General features: G+C 45.8%; 4 protein-coding genes across 4 annotated transcripts in view; 3 read left to right on the top strand and 1 right to left on the bottom strand.

The window, feature by feature from the left end:
* The window catches only part of SHROOM1 (shroom family member 1), a 28,542-nt gene extending 24,045 nt beyond the window's left edge, over window positions 1-4,497 (bottom strand). Inside the window, exon 1 of the mRNA XM_068697999.1 lies at window positions 4,234-4,497. The gene's annotated coding sequence lies outside the window, so the exon portion shown is untranslated. The remainder of the gene's footprint in view (window positions 1-4,233) is intronic.
* A 4,642-nt stretch (window positions 4,498-9,139) lies between these two features.
* Window positions 9,140-11,950, top strand: GDF9 (growth differentiation factor 9). The gene is made up of 2 exons (XM_068698011.1): window positions 9,140-9,757; window positions 10,687-11,950. The coding sequence occupies exons 1-2, from the start codon at window positions 9,328-9,330 to the stop codon at window positions 11,634-11,636; spliced, it is 1,380 nt and encodes a 459-aa protein (XP_068554112.1). The 5' UTR covers window positions 9,140-9,327; the 3' UTR covers window positions 11,637-11,950.
* A 2,770-nt stretch (window positions 11,951-14,720) lies between these two features.
* UQCRQ (ubiquinol-cytochrome c reductase complex III subunit VII) lies at window positions 14,721-15,885 on the top strand. Its single transcript, XM_068698013.1, has 2 exons — window positions 14,721-14,929; window positions 15,659-15,885. Exons 1-2 carry the CDS (start codon window positions 14,776-14,778, stop codon window positions 15,751-15,753), a joined length of 249 nt encoding a protein of 82 aa, XP_068554114.1. The 5' UTR covers window positions 14,721-14,775; the 3' UTR covers window positions 15,754-15,885.
* A 3,806-nt stretch (window positions 15,886-19,691) lies between these two features.
* Window positions 19,692-21,612, top strand: LEAP2 (liver enriched antimicrobial peptide 2). The gene is made up of 3 exons (XM_068698012.1): window positions 19,692-19,874; window positions 20,295-20,434; window positions 21,329-21,612. The coding sequence occupies exons 1-3, from the start codon at window positions 19,707-19,709 to the stop codon at window positions 21,363-21,365; spliced, it is 345 nt and encodes a 114-aa protein (XP_068554113.1). The 5' UTR covers window positions 19,692-19,706; the 3' UTR covers window positions 21,366-21,612.
* Window positions 21,613-21,741: the final 129 nt, after the last annotated feature.

Here is a 21,741-nt window from a genome sequence, read left to right as displayed (position 1 = left end):
ACGTGATGTGATTATTTCAAATACAGAACAGTAGAAATCCAGAGATTAATGGTGACTGTTCAGAGAAGTACAACAAATCGTCAGGTCATGCCCTTACATTTTATGGGCTCCAAGATTATTACAAAACTCAGCTCAAACTGTGTGCTTGCTATCTAAACCACTTGTTTTACAACACTTGGAAAGTTTGTTGACAATTTTAAAGTAAACAATTATTTGTACTTGCATATTAATAGCCTTTTTTTTTGTCCAGAAAAAAAAAGACCCAAAAAAGCTGATTCATATTTTTAGCACACAAATTAACATGGAACATTTGCTTCAAAACAGGATTGAAATTGTATTAGATATAGACTCACTGTACAGTACAGTACATTATTACTCCGGGACAGATGAGTAGTAAAAAGCTGTTATTTTTGAATACTGATCATAATCCTCCCCTGCTAGTGAAACTTGGAGTCTGTACAACAGATGTAGGGACAGGTGCAGGAACGCCCATGATACAAGAAATAATCTGACATAGCTCCACGCAACGGAATGCTGCAGTGAGAATTAACTCCTAAAGAGGAGAGATGTCACTGTGCATCTGGGATGAAAAATAGACAGGTTTGTATATGCTAGAAAGGTCCCACGTGTATCAGCATTGCCTCGTGTTTCCTGCTGCAGGTACTTATTAAGACAAATGTTTATCCATTTGACTGGAATATTCCAGCTGGAGAGATGTCCATGGGTTTGGGGGTTAGGTTTTTTTCTTAGGGGGTGGAATTGTCAGATGAAGTTTTCCAGCTGTTTAAGGCAAGGCTCAGAGTAACATATTGACTTCAAAAGGTGAAAAAAAATGCTGATAATCCTTCTATATGAAGCACTGGATCTTGTGGTGTACAGTTCAGGCAAAATCTGGCAACAAACAACTGCACCAGATACCGGTTATGATGTATCCGTGAAATCTGAATATTCTCAATTTGTGAACAAATTCAAATCCCTGAACAATCACTTTGCATAAATTCAGTCAAAATTTGACATATTAAACTTTGCATGCAGGCAGCCCACATGCAAACTCGGGCAGCCTGGGCTTGTTTTGGCACAGAGGTCGGCACTCGGAATTAAGGGTGGCGAGGAAGAGCTGTGAGACAGGCAGGGGGATGCAGCAAGAGCCAAAGGAGAACTGGGGCTCTTCAGACAGAGAAGGACAAAATCTGAAAGACCAAGATGCAAAATTGAATGTAACTAATAAAGACAAGTATTAAGATTTCTTGACTCAGCAATGAGGAAATATCTTGCTAAACAGGCTACAGTCTATGTTTAAAGGTCCAAAGAGCTCAGCCTGGAAAAGGGAAAGCTCAGCTTAGAAAGCTGAGTACATTGCAGGTCCTCAAACTGTCAGAGTGTGAAAGACTCGTCCCCAAGACGTGTAGCGGCCTGGTCAAAGCAGCCCCAGAACTGTCACTGGGCATCTCAGAAAAAAATACAAATGAAATGCCTGCTAAAGGAGGTGAGCTGGAAAGCTGGTGTGGAGGGGGACAGAGAGAAAGCGTCTGGTTGGCTTAACTTGGATTTGACCTCGTCTGCTGTTGACAAGTCTGCATCTTCAAGTCTTTGTTAATTTACAGCTGCTTATTTACATGGATTATTTACATTCGCTCACTTCCACATTTCCATACGTTCATTGTATGAAGACTTTCCAAGTTCGAGCACTTTACATATTGCTGTGCTGCAGTTTGGAAGCATTTGGGCTTGGACCACTTCTTTCATTCCTACTGCTCTGTAGGCTGAGAGCTGCCAGGGGCAGCACCAGAGGTTCTGGGGGCGAGCAGAAGTGCACACAGATCCCCAGCCTAATGTAGCCAGTGGCACGGGTCACTTCGTGTCCCAGCACGAGGAGCCAGAAGCAGACGTGTCACCTCACACCCAACACCCCCCTGAACTTAGCTCTCTTCTGGCAGGAAGGCCTCGGCCGTATTGATGTAAGGATGGATGGCTCTGAGAGCACAGGCACTCCCTTAACTTCGTCACCTGAAGGCTTGGTTGTCAGACTATGGAATATTTAAATACATTTATTCACGTCTTCAAATGTGTGTAGTCTGACACAAAAACATTAACTTCCACTGTAACTCTTCAAAAAGTTTCTTCAAGGCCCTCTGAAGTAAATGGCGCCTTCACTTTGATTTCAGTGTTTTGAATCAGACCTAAACCAGACCCAAAGAAATGGGCAGAAAATACGCAAATGCAATTCATCTTCTGCATGCTCTTGAGAAAAACACAACCCTCTTTTAAAGCACGCTTACATTTGCCTCTCTTGTCTGAGTGGGCAAAGCAGCCAGCTCCAGAGCCGGCCTCGTGCTGGGCCAGCACTCCCAGTGTCAGCTGGAAACCTGGATCTCCTCCACGTACCTGCACAAACGGTGCCTGGCATCCCCGTGCCAAAAGATGAAGATGCAGGGAACAGGAATTGGAACGTGTTTTTTAAAGACCGAATAAAGTTACGAGACATCATTGATGGCAGGTTGGAACATATTTCTAACGCAGCTTTTCCTTTGCAAACAACTTCTAAAGAAATTAAGACTTGATTTTAATAACCAAGATTAAGAAAACATCATAAGCAAAGAGGAACTAACTGTGATTAGTTCTTTTTTCCCTCCTCTTTGCTTTTAGTCATCTGTATCAGAATTATGCATGTGTAAAGTTATTTTAAGAGAACAGTCGCAGAACTCCCATTGCACTTGTGCCTGCCCCACCCTGCAATTCCTTTTCAGCCCCGGCTTCACTGGGTTACACCAGCAGCCTGCTGGCAGGCCCTCACGCTGCGCTCAGCCAGCACCAGTTTGCAGCCCCCAGTTGGCCAAGGCCAACTGGAACCAGCCACGAGGGTGACAATGTGGCTCTGCAGCCACAGGATGAAGGCAGGGGGTTCATCCCTGGCACAGCCAGCCCAGCCCCGGCTGGAAGCTCTTGGAGATTCCGGTAGGTTGAGGGCAATCTGCAGACACTGAAGTTACTAAAAATCAAAGCGTGTGCATTTTTTTGGAGACTTATTAATGGGCTAGACTTGGGAAGGCTTTCAGAGGGAACAACAAAAGGCACAGCCCCGATGCAAATTCATGCAAAACAAAAATCACTTCCCTTCTCCAAGGCGTGGGAAATGAACTTGTTCAGGGATGGGTCAGAACGACCGAAAATAGGCAAGACAGCGTTTTCTCCCCTAAGCTTGTTCTGAGCACCAGAGGATTCATTTTACCCACTTTTTCCCCCAAGTCTGGATGAAGCAAGGAAGCAGGGTGCAAATTATCAGACCAAGTCAAATGAGGAAACGAGCACACTAAACTAAGCACTGAGCCAGCCGGGCAGACCCCTGGGTGGTGGCTGGGGGGCACCAAGGCTGCCCCTTTCCCCCGGGCTGCCCCGTGCCCTCCGTGGTGCCCAGCCCTGGTTCCCTGGCAGGCCGGCACAGCGCTGCCAGCAGCAATCTGCCCCCCCCGCGTGTTGGGGCTTGCACCTTAGCGCTAAACAGAGCCAAAAGGAGGCAGAACCGGGGCGTACAAAGCCCTCCCAGGCAAATTCAGAAAAACCTACATTTGCATTTTCTCTCGCCACTCGTAAAGGGCTGGAAAATCTTCTGTGAGCCCCCCCGCACGCGCTTGGAAATCCTTTTCTCCCTCAGTCACCTCCCCGCCCCGTGTTCATTCATCTCGGATTTCTGTTTCCGAATGCACGCCAAAATTTTCAAGTTTTAACTTCAATATTTTCCCATTAATTCCCAAACTTCGGCACATACCATTCGGCGATGCCCCTCTGTCCCAAACACATCACTCCATGCATTTCGAGCACAGAGCGCTACGGCGTGGAACTGCTCTCCCAAAAATCACATCCACCTCTACCTGCCCCTGCTTCAATCCCGGCACTGGGGGCTGCTGAGACCTCTCTTTCCGAGAGAAGAATCCTATTAACAGGTCTCCGCACACCAGGAAAAGAAGGGGCCAGGCAATTCCTGCCCCCGTGATTTCTGCAGGAAATAATTACGCGGCTCAGGTCCTTAACAGAGAGATTTGCAGCCTCCCGCTGAAGGCAGCACACACACGGCACATTGTTACTCCTCCAGCCCTGCAACCCCGCGTGCTGGAACCCCTGCAAGGATCCCTTTGGCCACCGAGACAGCACCGCCTTACAGAAAATCGCTTTTCAACCCCCTCTGTTCTGGGCAGCCCACGGGGCACCGAGGGTCCCCCCCCCATTGCCACCTACCTGGGGCAGGCTGCTCCCCTGCTGCCCCGCTCATCGCCCCCAGCCGGGCTGCGGGGTCCCGGAGGGGTCCCGGGGGTGGTCCAGGGTTTGGTCCCGGGGATGGTTTCGGGGATGGTCCCGGGGGTCCCGGCCGCAGCCCGAGCCCGGAGGAGCCGCAGCCGCGTCCCGGGGCGCGCTGGAGGCGGCGGCGGCCGCCGGGGGCTCCCGTGTCGGGGCAGGGGGGCAGAGCCCCGAGGCCACGCCTGGCAGCGGGGCCGAGCCCCGAGGCCCCCCCGGGACTTGCTGCGGAGCCCAGAGGTGAGCCCAGAGCCTCCGGGGAGCCCCAGCTGGCAGCCAGCGCCTCCCGGGCTGTGTTATGGAAAGGCCACGGGGGCAGCGGGGGCTCCCCGGCTTTTGGGGTTGGCCTCTGAGGTTCCCCTTCCCCTTCAGCTTCTGCTCGAAAATTTGCCAGGCAGGCAAATACATCGGGAGGGGTAACTGGGACCGACCGACAGCACAGAGCCCCAGCTGAGCTCTCTGCTCTAGGGATGTTGGAGATCTCAGCTGTCCACGCCAGGGCAAGAAGAACACCGAGTGAAGGTCCCAGCTCCTGGCTCTGTCAGAGTTTATCCTGAGGTTTTTTTTTTGTTTGTTTGTTTTGGTTTGTTTTTTTTCCTTCTTCTTCCTAAAAACAAGGAGGAGGGGAATAACTCCTGCACTCCTGTCTGCATGTTTATGAAGAGCAGGAAAGAAAGAAGAGCTCACTGTAACCACGTATGTTTTTCACAAAAACTTTCTGGACATCTTTATCACCTTACGTGTACCTGACTACATCGCATTGGAGAGCCCCACATGACAGCAAAGCCAGGCTGTGGGACCTGACAAACCCAGCAGAGTCACCCCTCACAGCTGCTTCCTTACCAGAGATGTGTTTTGAGCGGCCGCACAATTTCGTGCAGAGCATGCAGCTGGGGAAGGAGGCACTCAGCTCGCAGGCCAGGTAAATGCTATTCCATCCAAGGGAAAAAGCAAGAACGCGCAGCCGAAAGGCAAGGAGGAGAAGGCAGAAAAGCCATGCTTGATAGCAGCAACCCTCAGGCTGCATTAAATGCATTGTGAAAACAAGCCTTGGAGCCACGTTCTGGATAAGCGTGCAGCTCCTGCCTGGAACAGAACCGGTGTGTGCGAGCTAACAGCTGTTGGTTAACTTCAGATGGTGTGTTTCAATAAAAACTTCATTATATTAAAAGACTACTTCATTCAGCTACCACATGGTCAGTCATAGTTATAAGGGTGCGTACAAATCCCCCTAGCTCCCTTCCAAAGGCCCATGCACAAGGAGCTCCTAGGGGAGCTTTCAGTCCCTGCAGGCTGTGCCCCCCAAGCCGTAACCCCTCTGGTCGGGCTGGGTGCCTACCGCACAGAGGGGGGGTAAGGGGAGGTGTCCCCCAACAGAGGGTCCCTGGGGAGCCTTGCACTGTGGTAGCTGCTCTCTGCAGCCGTTGTTTCTTTTCAGACAATGAGCTCTCATTATTTTTTTAAAGAATATCTGATTACGAGGAGAAAGCTGCGGGTTTCCATGGGATATTTGCTTGGCAGGTGACATCGTGGCACCGCATATCTGCATCCCTCAGCAATCATCACGTGGATGACAGAAACAGGGTGTGAAGGACTTGTAAACTCAACTCTCGACACAGAAGAGCTCTAGGAGAGCACTCCACAAGCACGTACATTCACTACTGCAGAACTGAAGAGGTTTGACCGGGGTAAGACACGGGTACCAAACGGCCACCAGCAGCCTGAGCGGAGTGAGGCCACCAGGCTGCTCCGTGCTCATCCTTTGTGTTCACAACAGGACGAGGAAAAAACTTTTCTCACACTGCTGCCTGTTAAGTCACTAAACTCCTGCACCAAATGAACCAGTTAACTGATTGCCCTGTCAGGAACATTTATTAATTCTCACAAAGCGCCCACAAGGTCACAGCCCCGGTGTACACACGGTCAGCACGGCCGTGCCACCTCAGGCAGCTGGAAGGTAAAGCACAAAGTGGCAGCAGGAACGGCATACATGAAAGCTGCAGAGCTAGTAGGAGAAATAGCCTGCGTTAAAAAAAAATGGGATTCATAAACTATCCATCAGAGCCATGGTTTCCACAGATTTCACCTACATCCTCGGGTAGGTTTCACTTATTTTCCAGAGCTCCCTGGGAAGGCTGACCTCTCAGCTAGGAAACAGAGTCCTCTGTAGGACAATTTAAGTATGATAATGACTGGGAAAAACCTCATCCACCGTGGCTGTTAAAAACAGCTCAAATGGCAGGCACAGAGTGGCAAACAGAGCCCAAACTTCTGGCTAGCATCAACTTAAGGACTCACTGATGTTCTTGTCTAGGAAATAAAAATGGGCAGGCTTGAGCAGAGGCTGTAAGCAGTAATTAAAAGAAACCTGTTTTATACTATAGTCACAACATCAGTGGTATGTATTTTTTAGCCCTAATTCTGTTTTGTTGAACAAATGACACATATACAAGCATCAGCTCATTAAAATAATGTGTTTGATCTTTTTGGTTTATGGCAGGAAGAAGCGATTGGAAGTAAGAGGAAACATTTCTTCCTTTTAAATTGTTAGAAATTGCTGCAGCTCACATCTGTACCGCAGACATGCAGCTCAGCATTACCTCTGTTCGGGCAGTTAGCTGAGCTTCTGCAACATCATTAACTGACCCTGCAGAGAGCACCTGATGCTTCTTGTATTTCAAAGCGCACTGAATCAGCTCGGTGAGCCAAAAGGAAAACGCTTCGTTTATCAGGGCACAGCAGCTACACCTGTGATTAATGCTTTTGCTCCCTTGTGGTAAGAAACAAATGTAATGATCTAGCTACAGGGTAAAGCCACAAATTCTTCAGCTCAGTTTTATAGGAATTTAAAGATTGCTGCTGGTTTACGACAGTACAGACTGGGTACTCAGTGTTTCCCAAGGAAGAAAAAGGAAAAAAGTTTCTGCTGCAACAATCTAATGACTAATAATAGACTGAATACATGTTTCAGATATGTAAAACACGAGAACAACAAACAATAGCAATCTTAAAGAAATATCCTGAAACTGATCTCCTTGGACATTGTGTTTGACTAAGCAAGAACCTTCAGTACCTCCACTGACCGTGCCCAACTGCCCACAGGTGTAAGGATGTGAAGCCTTCACTCACACATACCTGCGGTCTGTAGCAATTCAGGAATCCTGTCCCAGCCCCTTTAGAGCACCTTTAGATTTCTCCCTGTCATTGTGCTCCGTGAAGGTGCCTCTTCAATGAGGCATCAGTTCAAGTTGGATGCATTTGATTTTGCTCTCTGCTTTGATTTCCAGCAAAAGAGCTAATAAATCTGGATGAGTTTTATGATCAGGCCACTGAACTTTTCAGAAGAGCAGAATCTCTCTGGTCAGGGCTAGGCTTAAATCCCCGGTTACAAATTTCTGTGACCTTTCACCTGTTTCATGAACTTCTCAGTTTACTTAAGTAAACATTTCTAAAGCTACATGTTCAAGAACACTCTTTCCAATGCAGTGTATATATAAAAATATGCAAGATTATTTTGGCACCCACCACACATAATAATAGTGAAGGATTTGCTCCGCCTTCAGCGTTCAGAAGTACCACTCATGCCCTGCTGAGCCTTGAATTGTTCAAGATAGGCTTAGCTGTTCTCAGGTTGTCCAGGGATTTCAGTACAATAAAGCACACATTCACTTCTCCTTGGATTATTTTCCAATCATTTCAGCTCCCTGAATGGACTGCCCACAAGATGTGATAAGATCAGAATCAGCAAAGGAGAGAGCAGGAATGCACACGTGGTTTGTAGCAGAGCAATGTTAGAAAGCAGCTTAAATTGTCACGGAACAGCAGAAACTGTCGATACATGTCTGAACTTAACGTGAAGTGGGACTAATTCATATCCAGAAGGGAGGAGCAGATCAGCCTGTCTGCTGCAAGGATGTATTTTTAAAATGAACAAAGCCACTGATCAACTTATTCAAAGCAGTTTAAACATAGCTGACCTTAGACGTGACGGTATCCTCCTCTTATCGTAATCAAAACAGCTTTAACGAACCTAACAAAAAGGCAATATTGTTTCAGAGGATAGATTGTTATCTGAATTCACCTTCCACTGCAAATCAAAGAATGCCAGACTGACATTTCTCTAAGTTAATTAAGCATTCTCTGAACAAGTACTCCTTAACTAAGCCTTGAGATGTGAAAGTCAGATTATGGGTGACATTTCACTAGATTACTGATAGCGTAGCTCTAAAAACAAATGCCACGAAAACACAGTTTCTTATGCATTTTCCTGATTAAATAAAAGAAACCCCATCCCTTCAGTTATGTTGCATAACAGAAGCTCCCAATACTCCTGAAGCAACCAGCGTTACTCCAGTTCTGGAGCAACTCCAGACCGCTGGTACTGACTGAAAAAAACACTCTGCTTTTTTGCTTGCCTCAGCTAAGACTGGAGGTAAATGTGTGCTGGAAGGGGAGTGAGCCTGAGGGTACCACAGCCACAGTTCCCCTCTCTCAGGTGGACGTTATCATCCACTGAGAAGCACAATTTGAGAAATACATTAACAGCAAATGAAAACCAGTTTAACTCTTTTTTGTTATCTTATTATTGCTGATGGCAATAATATTTAACATTTTAGATATATTTAGCGATGATAATTAGCATTATTACTGACATTTTCTTAACAGTTAACTCGCAAATATCAAAATTTGTGCAAATAACAGGCATTCAGTCAGACTGGCCGATATTAGCTTGTCTCCCCGGCTCCCTCTGGAGGCTGATAAACGAACGCTCTTGTATTGCCATTTACCACGTGAGGAAGGTTTACATGAGTAAGGATTTTGCTTACAAAATGCTTTCATGTGCAGCGACTCTACCCTGAATGCAAACAAGCATGTGGGTTCCGCAGCCAGCTGCAGGTCTTCCCCCTGAGTTTCTAATGAGAAAGAAACCTCCCTCCCATGCCACAGCTGCAACATATATAAGGGCTCACGCTCACAGACTCTTTTTTTCTTGAATATTTTAGTGGAGGTGTTTTTTTGGCTGCAGCCCTAAGAAGTATGGAGGGTACCTGGAGAATTTGTGTTTGTTTCTATTGCTATATTCACTGGCTTTCTTCTAGCATCCAGTGTGCCCCCCGCTCCAGGGACAGTGCAGCATCTGACAGGATCTCTGGGTTTTTGGTAGCTCCTGAGGATGCCACCAGTGAGCTAAACCCATTGTTGAGGCTGCCAAAAGGTGTGAGACGTGGATATGCCCTCCTGCCACCCCTTCTCAAGGTGCTGTCTGACCAGGGACGCCAGAGCTGGGAAAGCGAGGCCCCGAGGCTACAGCCAGACTCCAGAGCCCTCAGGTACATGAAGAGGCTCTATAAGATGTCTGCTACCAAGGAGGGAATCCCCAAGGCCAACAAAAGCCACCTCTATAACACTGTTCGACTCTTCACCCCGTGTTCGGAATGCAAGCACAGCCACAGGGACCTAATGACAGGTAGGTGTGCAGTGACCTGAGCTTCCAACGTTCAGCTGGTTGGGGTTTATTTTGGCATGTTCTGTGCTTGCAGTATAGCAGAAAAATATCGTACTCTGTTAGAGTTGTTGCTGTTTTAATGCTGATGGCTCTTCTCTAAAACTGTGCAAGTTCTTTGTGATGTGCTTCTCTTTAAATGGCATTAGACAAAGACTTCCCCACAGTCTGGGAGCTGGCACAGAAAAGGTACTGTGGTTAAGATCACATTGATGTTTCTGCCTAGCTCATTTTTCCTCTGGTTAGAGGAAATTTTATAATCAGTTCTAAACAACATAAGAAATTAAGGAAAAAGTGGCTAGGAAGGGCATTATGTTCCCTTCCAATGCCTATTAGAAGAACCCTGCTACAGGATGATTTTCTCCTTGCCTTGTGCTTTTCCTAGGAAAGAATCATAACCAAATGTGTGAAGAGTAGAACCCCTGGTAAAGCAGGGTCGGGTCTGAAAACTAGGGTGGCTGAGCACATCAGTGACTTACTTTTTTTTTTTTAATGTGGTGTAGTCAGAGCAACAATCCTTAGCCTCTAATTCTACTTACGTGACTGGTGACGAGTTGTCTGAGTTTTCCTGACTTGGATTCCTCCACTGGGACAGCCAGATAACCTAGAACACAAACATCACGCTCATACACAGTAATAGCACTCTGAGGTTGAGAATTGGTTAAAAAGTATTCACTACAGCAAAAATAAATCAATGTTTATGGCTAAAATTTCCTGGCATAGTATAGTCTCCTGCTTTAAAAATACACTGTCAATTAACAGTTAATTGCATGATTAGGTATCCAAGTACAGTAATAATTAAAGTAGTAGCCTGAATCTGAACCAACTTCAGTATGTATGTCCTCATGGCAAATTGAGGTACAGTAACTGCAAAATTTTGTTTCCCTTCTCAGGAGACCTTCACTCGGGGGATTTGCTCTTCAACCTGGATCGTGTTACTGCTCTAGAGCACTTACTCAAGTCTGTCTTGCTCTATTCATTTGACACATCTGTTCCCACTTCTTCCTTTACGTGCATGTGCCACTTGTCTGTTAAGGAGCATGATTTTTCTAGCCAAGTCTGTCCCAGTGTTTCTCACGCTGTAGCTTTTAGCCTGCACTTTGAAGTTAGGAAACGCAAGTGGGTGGAGATCGACGTGACTTCTTTTCTCCAGCCTCTGATTGCTACTAACAGGAGGAATATTCATATGGCTGTGAACTTCACTTGTCTGATGGGTGATCCACAACACGGCACTGAACAGGACAGTTACATTAATATGGCTCTGGTTCCCCCTTCTCTTCTCCTTTACTTAAATGATACCAGTGAGCAAGCTTATCACAGGTGGAACTCACTTAGACGTAGAAGGAAAAACCCAGTGCGGCCCAGGCCAAGGAGCAGTCTGCTGGCTGATATTATCGATGACGAAAGAAGAGAGAATCCGCAAGGTAAAAGGGCCTCTCGGCGTCGAAGAGATGAGACCCTGAACGAAGCTCCAGCAACTCCACCTTACAATTTGAGTGAATATTTCAAACAATTCCTGTTTCCTCAAAACGAGTGTGAGCTCCACAGCTTCCGTCTAAGTTTCAGCCAGCTAAAATGGGACAAATGGATAATAGCACCACACAGATACAGCCCTCAGTACTGCAAAGGGGACTGCCCGCGGGTCGTGGGGCACCGTTACGGCTCTCCTGTGCATACGATGGTGCAGAACTTAATATACGAGAAATTGGACTCATCTGTTCCCAAGCCCTCTTGTGTTCCTGCCGAGTACAGCCCACTGAGCGTGCTAACGATCGAGCCCGACGGCTCCATAGTCTACAAAGAATATGAAGATATGATAGCTACGAAGTGCACTTGTCGGTAGTGGGTGAATCCTAATTCATTTTACACTTAGCTTGGGTGTTTTGAATGATCAGAATACCTGCAGCGTTTGTCTAACAGCTCTGTAAAATCGGTCAGGATTTAGCATGCAATTAGTAGGTGTTTACATAATAGCACTTATTTTTGTAGCCACTCAACTTTTCTACAATGCGAAATTAAATGTAAATATCTTTTTATTGGAATAATCTTGCATTTAAAATATGAAAGATTTCAACTACCAGATGCCTATTTTAAGCTGTTTTGTTATAGATTAAAAAAAAAAAAAGGAAATAAATGCCTATCATGCATACCACTTAAGCTCAGTGCCTGCTAGTCTTCCTCAATCTGTAATGTTGTAATGATATTTCTGGCAAGCCTCTATGGAAAGAGGAAAGACTCTAATATTAAAGAAATTACTTTCTCGGCTTCTCACTCTTTTCCCTAACACATTTTGCTAATTCCCCTAGCAAGAAGACAACTGTTCCCTGCATTTCTGTTTAAAAAAGAAAAGTTATCAGGCTGTCCCTTGTTTTTCTTCTGTCATGCTCCTCAAGCTTTCTCACCAATGGATGGTAAGAATTTAAAGAGAGAGATAAAAAAAAATAAATCACTGAACTATTTGAACACAAACATGCAACAGCTCACAGATATGCTATTGAGAAATCTTAATCTGTTTTTTAGCACAATATACGAGCTGGTCATGGTGTTAGGGTACGGGATTCTACATGTACAACTATGCTGCTGCATGCTTCTGAGATACGTGGAAATGTTCAGCACTGACATTTAAAGGCCTTTAGGAGGCTATTAAATTAGTTTATTTAAATGCTGATAAAAGTCCAGTAGTCTGATACGAGGTGTGAAGATGTAGGGCCATAGCTTCATTTCCTCTCACAGTAAGAGTGTAGGTAACAGCACCTTAATTCTCTGTTTTTAAACAAAAGCTTCACCAAGAATAACGTGTTTTCTCCTAGATTTTTCTAGTTACAAGAATTTTGCTCAAAACACTTGTTTTGGTTTGGGGACTCACACAAAAGACAGCTTTGATGTGGATTTTTAACAGAAGGATGTAGCGTAGCGCTGTCTCGTGTGTTTTTTGTTTTTCTTTAAATTGCTCAGACTAGCCTTTAAAAGGGCTTCCAAATGTATTAATGCATAAAGTCCCCGACTTCCTGCTGGACCCTAATGTTAGAGCCTGACCCGTGCAGTACCCAAGGGCTTGGGAACTCAGCCTGGCGGAGAAAGGCCTGAACCCGAGGGGCCGTGAGTGACTTCCCAGGGCTGTGACAGGACACGGGCAGCGCTTCCCCTCCTAAATGTGAACCTTTCGGTGCTGCTGTGAGCCTGGAGTACCCCGCAGAGGCACAACGCTGCCTGGCGAGCGGTCACTTAACTTCCACCAAAAGAGGCCTCTGGCTGCGGCTGCTGCCTAAAAATAGCGCTTGCTTTGGCTGGAAAACACTGAGAGCTCAAGGCAAAAACCTTGGTGTCAAACAAAACCCCAGCCCAGGTCAACATCGGGCTTGATTGGTGTAAAGGAGCTTCCCTGCACAGTGAGCGTTGCTCCCACCGCCCCCTTTCAAACTGGGGGAATTCAGCCCCACCAAACGCTTTTGTTTAAAACCGTTTCCCTTCACATTATTATTGTGTCTCATTTATAAACCTGTGGCACCATCATTTGGTGTTCTTCATTGTGCCAATGTCACTTGGTGTTTTTTATCGTGGCAATGTCACTTAGTGTTTCTTTTTCCACGGGGCATTTTGGGGAGGATTACATCTGTGAGGGGATGTGCTCACAGCCTTCACACTATTATTTTGTCTTATAAAATTGCGGTAACATAATTTATTTATTTATTTTACTGTGGCAACTTTTTTTTTTTTTTTTTAATATATAGTGGCAATATCATTTCGTGTTTTCCACGTGGCATTTTGTGCAAGATTTACACCTGAGGGTGTGCGCGCACCGCCTTCACATTATTCTTTTACCTCATTTATAAAATTGCGGCAAGATCAGTGATTTTTACTGTAGCAACGTCACTTAACGTTTATTATTGTTGCAACATCGCTTGGTGTTGATTATCACAATGTCATTTGGTGTGTTGTTTTTTTTTTTTTTTTACTGTGGCAACGTCACTTCGCGTTTTCATCGTGACAACATCACTCGGTGTTTTTTTACCTTTGTCTCTTTTTTTAACTTTTTTTTTTTTTTACTTTTTTTTCTCGTTTTCTTAAACTTTTTTTTTTTTTACTTTTTTTTTTTTTACCTTGTCTTACTTTTTTTTTACTTTTTGTCTGTCTTACTTTACATTTTTTTTTACTTTTTTACTTTTTTTTACTTTTTTTTTACTTTTTCTTACTTTACTTTTTTCTTACTTTACATTTTGTCTGAATTTACTTTTTTTTTTACTTTTTTCACTTTGTCTTTTTTTTATTTTTTTTTACCTTTTTTTACTTTACTTTGTCTTTTTTAAACTTTTTTTTAAAAAACTTTTTTTTAACTTTTACTTTTTTTACTTTGTCTTTCTTTACTTTTTTCTTACTTTACATTTTGTCTGAATTTACTTTTTTTTTTTTACTTTTTTCACTTTGTCTTTTTAAAAAAAAGTTTTTTTAAAAAACTTTTTTTAACTTTTACTTTTTTTTTTACTTTTTTTTACTTTCTTTGTCTTTTACTTTTTTTTAACTTTTTTTTACTTTTTTTTACTTTGTCTTTCTTACTTTACTTTTTTTTTTTACTTTTTTTTACTTTGTCTTTCCTACTTTTTTTTTTACTTTTGTCTTTCTTACTTTACTTTTTTTTATTTTACTTTTTTTTACCTTTTTTTTTTTTTACTTTTTTTTACTTTTTCTTACTTTACTTTTTTATTTTACTTTTTTTTACTTTTTTTACTTTGTCTTTCTTACTTTACTTTTTTTTTTTTTTTTTACTTTACTTTTTGTCTGTCTTACTTAATTTTTTTTTTTTACTTTTTTTTACTTTGTCTTTTTTTAACTCCACCCGGACATGTTGGGGCAGCACCGACACCCCTTGAGGGGGCTCCTCCCGCTCAGCCGCCGCGCGGCCCGGAAGCGGAAGCGGCATCTCCGATGCCGCTTCCGCTTCCGGGCGGCGAGGCGGCCGAGGCGGTCTCCAAGGTGACACCGCCATGGGCCGGCACTTCGGGAACCTGGCGCGGGTGCGGCACGTCGTCACCTACAGCCTGTCGCCCTTCGAGCAGCGAGCCTTCCCCAACGTGCTGTCGCACGGGCTGCCCAACGTGTGGCGGCGTTTCAGCTCGCAGGTCTTCAAGGTGGTGCCCCGTGAGTATTGGGGGGGGGGGGGCTGAGGGGTAGGCCTGAGGGGGGCTGGGGGGGGATGGGAGAGGCTGAGGGGGGAAGGGGAGAGGGTGGGGGGGGCCTCAGGGGGATTAAGGGGACAGGGGGAGGCTGTGGGGGGAATGGGAGGGATTGGGGGGGTCGGGGGAGGTTGTAGGGAATGGGGGGGGGCGGCTGAAGGGATCAGGGGAAATGGGGGAGGTTGGGAGGGGATGGGGGGGATGGGGGAGGCTGGAGGGGAAGGGGAGAGGGTGGGGGAGGTTCAGGGGGGTTAAGGGGACAGGGGGAGGATGGGGGGGGAATGGGAGGGGCTGGAGGTGAAGGGGAGGGGGTGGGGGAGGCTGAGGGGGACTGGGGGAAATGGGGGAGGCTGGGAGGGGAATTGGGGGGGGCTGGGGGAGGCCAGAAGAAGCTGGGGGGGAATGAGAGGGCCTGGGGGAGGCTGTAGGGACTGGAGGGGGGAGGCTAAGGGAGAATGGGAGAGGCTGGGAGGGAATAGGGGGACTGGAGCAGGCTGAGGGGGAATGGGAGGGACTGGGGGAGGCTGGGGGGGAATGGGAAGGATTGGGGGAGGCTGGAGGGGAAAGGGGGAGGCCAAGGGGGACTGGGGAAGGATGGGAGAACAGGGAGGGTTTGTACCAGGTGTCTTGTGAGCCAGCCTCACGCAGCTTTGCCTCCCCCGTCGCCATCCTCAGCACTCTCCTCTCTTCGCAGCCTTTGTGGGCGCCTACCTCCTGTACTCCTGGGGCATGCAGGAGTTCGAGAGGCTGAAGAGGAAGAACCCCGCCGACTATGAGAACGACAAGTAGCCAGCGCCACGAGGAGATGTCAGCGGAGATGTTAGCGCCGCGTTATCGGCGTCCTGTTGCTAAGCGAGTTCATATGACTGGGATGACGGGGAGATAAAGTGCTGTCTAATAAACGTTAACTTTGTCTCATGACTGTGTGAAGCCCGTGGCTTTGCGTGTTGAGATGAGTTGTATGAAATGTCTCTCTGGTTCACTCTGTACAAAGGGATTATCAGGTTAAAGTACCCTGTGCTCAAACTACTTTACTTTACTTTTTACTTTTTCCTTTCCTTTTTACTTTTTCCTTTTTAATTTTTAATTTACTTTTTACTTTACTTTCCAGGCTCTTTGCCTCCTGTTTCTTTGAGACACTTCCCAGTCTAGTTAGCGTAGCAAGGGCTGTGTTCAGCTCTCCTTGGTTAGAAATGACAGCTTGGGGTAAGCTCTTTGATCCCTTGATCTTTCCCTCTCCAGCCACTTTTTGCTTGAAATAGAATACGTTCCAGCCTTGATACCCATGAGAAAACAAACAGCCCATCTGATACTGCCCAAAACTGCATGAGCTGGCTGATGGCTCGGAGCTGAGCGTGGACTCTGCCCCACATACACCTACCTGGTTATCATCTTTATTAACGTTAATCGCATGATAAACTGCCATTCTGCTGGCTGCTTAGTGTTAACGGGCCGAATTAGAAGCTTCTTCTTGGGAACTACAAAGAGAAAAAAAAGATTATTTTGACACCTGAGGGTGATCTCAGGAGCTTTATTGCTACTGTTTGCTTTTAAATCTGTGCCTAGGAAATTCACCCCCTAGCATTAAGGGTGACACCCTTTGCTCTCCCCAGTCCAGACTGTTAGGCTCAGTTCTTTATCTTTTTTTTTTCCCCTTAGTCTTGAGCTGATTGTCTCAAGCTCGTGCTGCAAGCAAAGTAACTCATTTATCTCCCTGTTGTGCTAGTCCCGTAGCTGGTACTGAGCATTTATCTTATCTGCCGAGGGAGAGTGACGTTCTCCTGGGGTAGGTGCTCTGCGGGCTCAGGGCTGAGCCGTCTGGGAATACAAAGATGCTCGGCCTCACTTCAGGAAGCTGGGGGCATGCAAATCATGCAGTCAAATGCTTTATGGTTTTGTACTTGAGCACAGTCAGAGGCTGCCGTGACCGGGAGTAGTACCAGTGCTCCCACTGCACCACAAGCAGCCCGTGCTTCAAGCTGCTTCGGCTCAGCGGTGCTGTGTAGGCAGCCTGAGCAAGACAGGAGCATTCAACTGGCTGCAGCTGGGAGGTGGCAAAGATGTCCCGAGGCAGGCTCTGCTCACAGCTCTTATTTGCATCCTACTTGGCCCCAAAGAGCACCAGCAGCCGCTTGTAGCCTAAATAACAGGACTCGTAGGCTTGGTACAGCCTCACTACTTCCTCAATCCCTCTCCGGAACCCTAGAGGCTGAGCCGCTCCTCGCAGCCTCTGCGATGAGGTCTCTGCCCCGTTCACAGACAGCTGACCTCTGGCCTCGCCGGCTGCCAGACTCCTGTAAACACCGCGGCACGTTCAGCCCCTGCCGCCGAGTTTACCCACGGCGCTGCAGCCCCGCAAGCACCGCGGGCAGCCCCAGGATGGGGGCTGCTCCCTGCCTGCTCCCACGGCCACAGCGCCTGTCGCAACCCCCCCGAGGTGGCCTCGGCCTGCGGGGCTCCAGCACCAGCCCTGAGCGATGGCTCCTGCCCGCTGCGTGGCATCGGGGCGTTGGGCTCAGTGTTTGAAAGTTTCCCAATCTCATTTGTTTCTGTTCTCCCTCTGCTAAATGTTCAAGGGGGCCGTGGCTTCCTACTGGCAAATGGGAGACAGCAGGCTACCATCTTAATCATCCAATTATTTCTATTGTCCCTTTGCTAAATATTAGGAGTGGCAATGCAGCAATGTTTTCTTGTTTTGTTTTTTTTTGGTGGTGTTGTTTAAACCAACATTTTTGCTGTGGCTCCTGACTAGCCAGCAGTAGAAAGTGGACTGCACTGGATTTGCATACATGGAAACAAGCAGTCCAATTTTTTTTTCTTTTCTTGCACAGAATAAACAGATTGCTGCTTCAAAGGCATCTGCAACTACAAGCTGACACTGTTAGTAACCTAGGACACACAACAGTTTTGGTGCATCATCACACAGTACTAATCTTAGCTAGCCAAAAAAGCTGAGGAACAATGACTTACTGAGGACACGGCTGTCAGAGCTGAGCTGTCATTTCACATCCTGTGCTCCAAATACGCAGCCAAGACTACCACTGTTTCTTTTCTTGTCTCTGTTCTACTACAGTGCCTAGAGAGACAGCAGAAATTAGAACTCACATGCATGGAAGGAAAGGACTTAACGGGAAAAACAATTGAGAAATTCACAGCCAGATGTAAAAGAAATATTCAAGTTCTGTTATTTGATCTGCAATAATTTACTGTCTCATTTCCTTCCCTGTGTGAACCCAAGGAAGGTGAAATGAAGAAGGGGCTTGGTTCCTTCCCACAAGGAAGCAAGACAAACAGGGAAACAGTAAGGAGCACCAGGAAAGGAATAAATCTTCCAATAATAGCTTGCAGGTGATATGCTGCAAAGAGATTTTATTTAATCCCAGTGAAATTTGCGCTAAGGGGTAATCATCCGTAGGCAGGAACCTGACAACATGGCAGGCATTATCTTAATCTCAGTCACTTGCCTTCCACGCTGGCACTTATACGTGCACGTTAAGCAATCACAGAAAATGTAGTCTGTTGCTTTCATATTTAGATTTATAATTTAGCTAAAACAACTCATTATTTTATACGCTATCTTCCCACTTGAAGTAACTTTCAAAGCAGGGTGCCTCCCAGCCTCCACGCGGTGCTTGCCATGGCTGAGCTGGTAGCGTTGTTCTGCAAGCTCATAAACCATTTCCTTGACAGATACAGAACATGCGGACAGATTTGGGAGCCAGATGCATAAAATATCAGAGACGAGGAGGAGGAGGAGTACTGGCAAGGTGCAGCGACAGAGTAGTGATCTTAGAAACACCTCTCCCACTTCCCAGCGGGAGACCAAGTGGGAGAAGCGTGTGTCTGAACGGAGACTTTGGGCAAGATGAAAGGTAGCGTGTAGTTCCTTTGAAACATTTCCTCCAGGCTGCTGCAATCTCTTCTCATTTCACCACAGAAAAGTGTAAGAGTGCCTCTAATTAACGCTAATCTGTCCCCATCGGTGGGAGCTGCTGTTGGCAGCTTCTGGAAGACCACTCCCGAGTTATGCTGTAAGATAGAGGCAGACCACAGCAGAGACGGCTCATCTAAAGAAACCACGGTCTTGCTACGTGGAGCAACTCAACTCCAGAAAGTCCTGACAGCCACCTCCTGCTTTTAGGGTTAGCTGCCTAACTGCCTTTAACTACAGACTGGGATCCTTGAAAGCAGAGGTCTAAGATTTATCAGGAATTACACCATTTTTACACTGCAAAACCCACATGGAAAGTACTGCATCCACTTTTTAAGCACGACGTTCATGGAAAGACAGCTTAGAAGTAACTTGCTTATGATTCTTTCATGTACCAAGAACGAGAAGCAGAACCAAAAGTACGATTTGCTGCTCCAAATAAACTCGGTAGGACAATACTTACCTGCCAGCTGGCAAACCCAGAGCTGCGCATACTGTGAATGTCAGAGGAGTTAAATAAGGTTGTTATAATAAGGCTTTTGATCTTTACCACGCTACTTTGGGCCACCCACCCTTTTGCTTGCAAGTGCAGGATGGAGTTCTGGTAACGTGTTAGGTTTTAAAAAAAGGAACAGTTGGCAAATCTGGTAAGCTGACCAGACAAAGTACAAGTGGAAGGAGAGTAAATCATTAGCTAGATAGACAGGCCTTGAACCAGATCGCTTCGGTAGATGCTAACTTTGTAATTCCCTCTTGCTCTGAAATGAACTTTGTTCCTGTAATGACTGACAGCTGATGCAATGATAAGAGAATGAAGTCTATAAAAATCTGGCTGAAGCTTGGCAAGTTCTACTCAGGGCTCTTCCAACCTCCTCCGCCCACAGCTGCTCCTCCAGCCGAAGCAGCAGCCCGTACTGTGAAGATGCACTGTTTGAAAGTCATGGCAATCTTCTTATTCTGCTCGCTGCTGCTCAGCCAGGTAAGCAGAGAGAACTATTTAAAATGCTAGCGCAAACAGCCAGGCAGTGAACGAAGTGTTAGGAGCTACACGAATAACACTCACTGCCAGAGCCAGAAGTAAGAGCAGAGCTCTTTTAGCAGATTCAACATCCTGAAGAAGTAACTAACTGCTTAGGGGGAATACTGGGTTGCTCTGAGATGTAATTTAGCAAATAATTCTGCCTTCCCTCTCAAGACAATTAAAGATGTTGATTTTTATAATTATTTCTTTAGGGTTAGGATATAAGCAATTGTACTTTAACAGAGCGCTCTATGATCCGAAAACAAGAAAGATTTACAGTCTTTCACTTAAAATGTATATGATTGACCACAGCATCCAAATGACCACCTGCCTACAGCTGCTGCGTGCTCCTGACAGCTGTGCCACAATCTGTTTCAGATGCACTGTGCTTCCCTGCACCAGCCACAGCCCCACCTAAAAAGACAAAGGCGGATGACACCGTTCTGGAGAGGAGTCTCACTGAGACCCATCGGAGCCTCATGCAGGGATAACAGCGAGTGCATCACAATGCTATGCAGGTAACTAACCCTAATTAATAGAAAGGCTCAGGAATACTTGGTATTATGTTATGGAGAGGAAGCTCCCGGTTGTTCTCATTCAAATAAGACATGGGATTAATTCTGGGCATAAAAAAAAAAAGATAGGAGGGGGATGGATGGAGCAATAGATTTAGACCTTTTTTGTAAGCAGTACAAACAGAACAGAGTCCAAATGCCCTTGATGACAGGCCTTGGTAGTTTCATTGCAACCCAGAATAACCATCTTTTCAAAAAAAAAAAAAAAAAAAGGCAACCAACCATAGGGTCCCAGACAGCTTTAGGTAGCCACTTAGAAGCCTTAAGTAATAATCCATCCTTAAAATGGTAAGCACTTTAAAGTGATTACTTGAACTCACCGTTTAAAAGCTAAAATACTAAAGCAAACATAAGTTATCCAACTACATATAAAAAATGATTAGTTAAAATTACTGCCTAGTGCTTGAAAGCTGATTTTGTGTGGCACTTTCTGTACTTACACCAGAAAGCAAATGGCAAATGGGTAGAATAGATCCATCTACACACAGATACTACGGGAAATGACAGTCGGGTTCCTACTCTGCATGCACCTGAAATGCACTATTTGGTTTTAACAATTAACGTGGATGAATTATAACAGCAGCTACAGGAAGATGAATAGACAGGAAGGCATTTTTGTGGTGTATATTTTTTGCACTAGAGCCTGACCATATAGCCCTGGGTAATACGTACTTTGGAGTTACCATGCAAAGCAAAGAACATAAGATGAATGGAGACAAACTGAGTCACGTTAAGCTGAATACAAGCACTGGTGTAATAGCTGAGCCCTGCTAAGGACAGACAGACCTGCTGGAGCCCTACACAGCTGTCAGTGCCTGACGGTGGTTTGTTTTCCAGGAAAAACCGCTGCTTCCTGAGATCCGCCTCCGAGTGACCTGTCATAATGAAGAACACCCATCACTGTTACTGCTAGCAATGCTCCGCTCTACTTGTGAAATATTTATTGACCGTTCAAAAGCTAGGACAGTGAATCAGCAACAAGCATATTCGACATTTCTGCCATAAGAACTGGTAAAAGGACTTCAAAGAGCTGGACAGCATTCAGTAACCGAGGCTGTACCTCTGCAGCATACGCCTGAGGATGACTCTGGCCAAGCTCAATAAAAGGGCCCTGCATCTCACGTTTGTTTTGTTTTTTTATAACTGTTAATATATATTTTTTTAAGGTGTGGATTAAAAGTTTATATTCAGTAAACAACCTGGGTTTTTCCTTGTATCCTGTGAGCAAAGTGTATGGTGAGTGCACATCA

The sequence above is a fragment of the Anas acuta genome, chromosome 14 (genome assembly GCF_963932015.1).
Source record: "Anas acuta chromosome 14, bAnaAcu1.1, whole genome shotgun sequence".
Classification (NCBI taxonomy): domain Eukaryota; kingdom Metazoa; phylum Chordata; class Aves; order Anseriformes; family Anatidae; genus Anas; species Anas acuta.
This window is presented reverse-complemented; position numbering and strand designations above follow the sequence as displayed.

What these genes read in the sequence shown, in the direction of transcription:
- GDF9 (XM_068698011.1), top strand. Translation starts at nt 9,328, where the DNA reads ATGGAGGGTACCTGGAGAATTTGTGTTTGTTTCTATTGCTATATTCAC. An exon ending in CCACAGGGACCTAATGACAG is followed by an intron (nt 9,758 to 10,686) that starts GTAGGTGTGCAG and finishes TTCCCTTCTCAG; the next exon opens with GAGACCTTCACTCGGGGGAT.
- UQCRQ (XM_068698013.1), top strand. Translation starts at nt 14,776, where the DNA reads ATGGGCCGGCACTTCGGGAACCTGGCGCGGGTGCGGCACGTCGTCACC. An exon ending in GGTCTTCAAGGTGGTGCCCC is followed by an intron (nt 14,930 to 15,658) that starts GTGAGTATTGGG and finishes CTCTCTTCGCAG; the next exon opens with CCTTTGTGGGCGCCTACCTC.
- LEAP2 (XM_068698012.1), top strand. Translation starts at nt 19,707, where the DNA reads ATGAAGTCTATAAAAATCTGGCTGAAGCTTGGCAAGTTCTACTCAGGG. An exon ending in GCTCGCTGCTGCTCAGCCAG is followed by an intron (nt 19,875 to 20,294) that starts GTAAGCAGAGAG and finishes AATCTGTTTCAG; the next exon opens with ATGCACTGTGCTTCCCTGCA. An exon ending in TGCATCACAATGCTATGCAG is followed by an intron (nt 20,435 to 21,328) that starts GTAACTAACCCT and finishes TTTGTTTTCCAG; the next exon opens with GAAAAACCGCTGCTTCCTGA.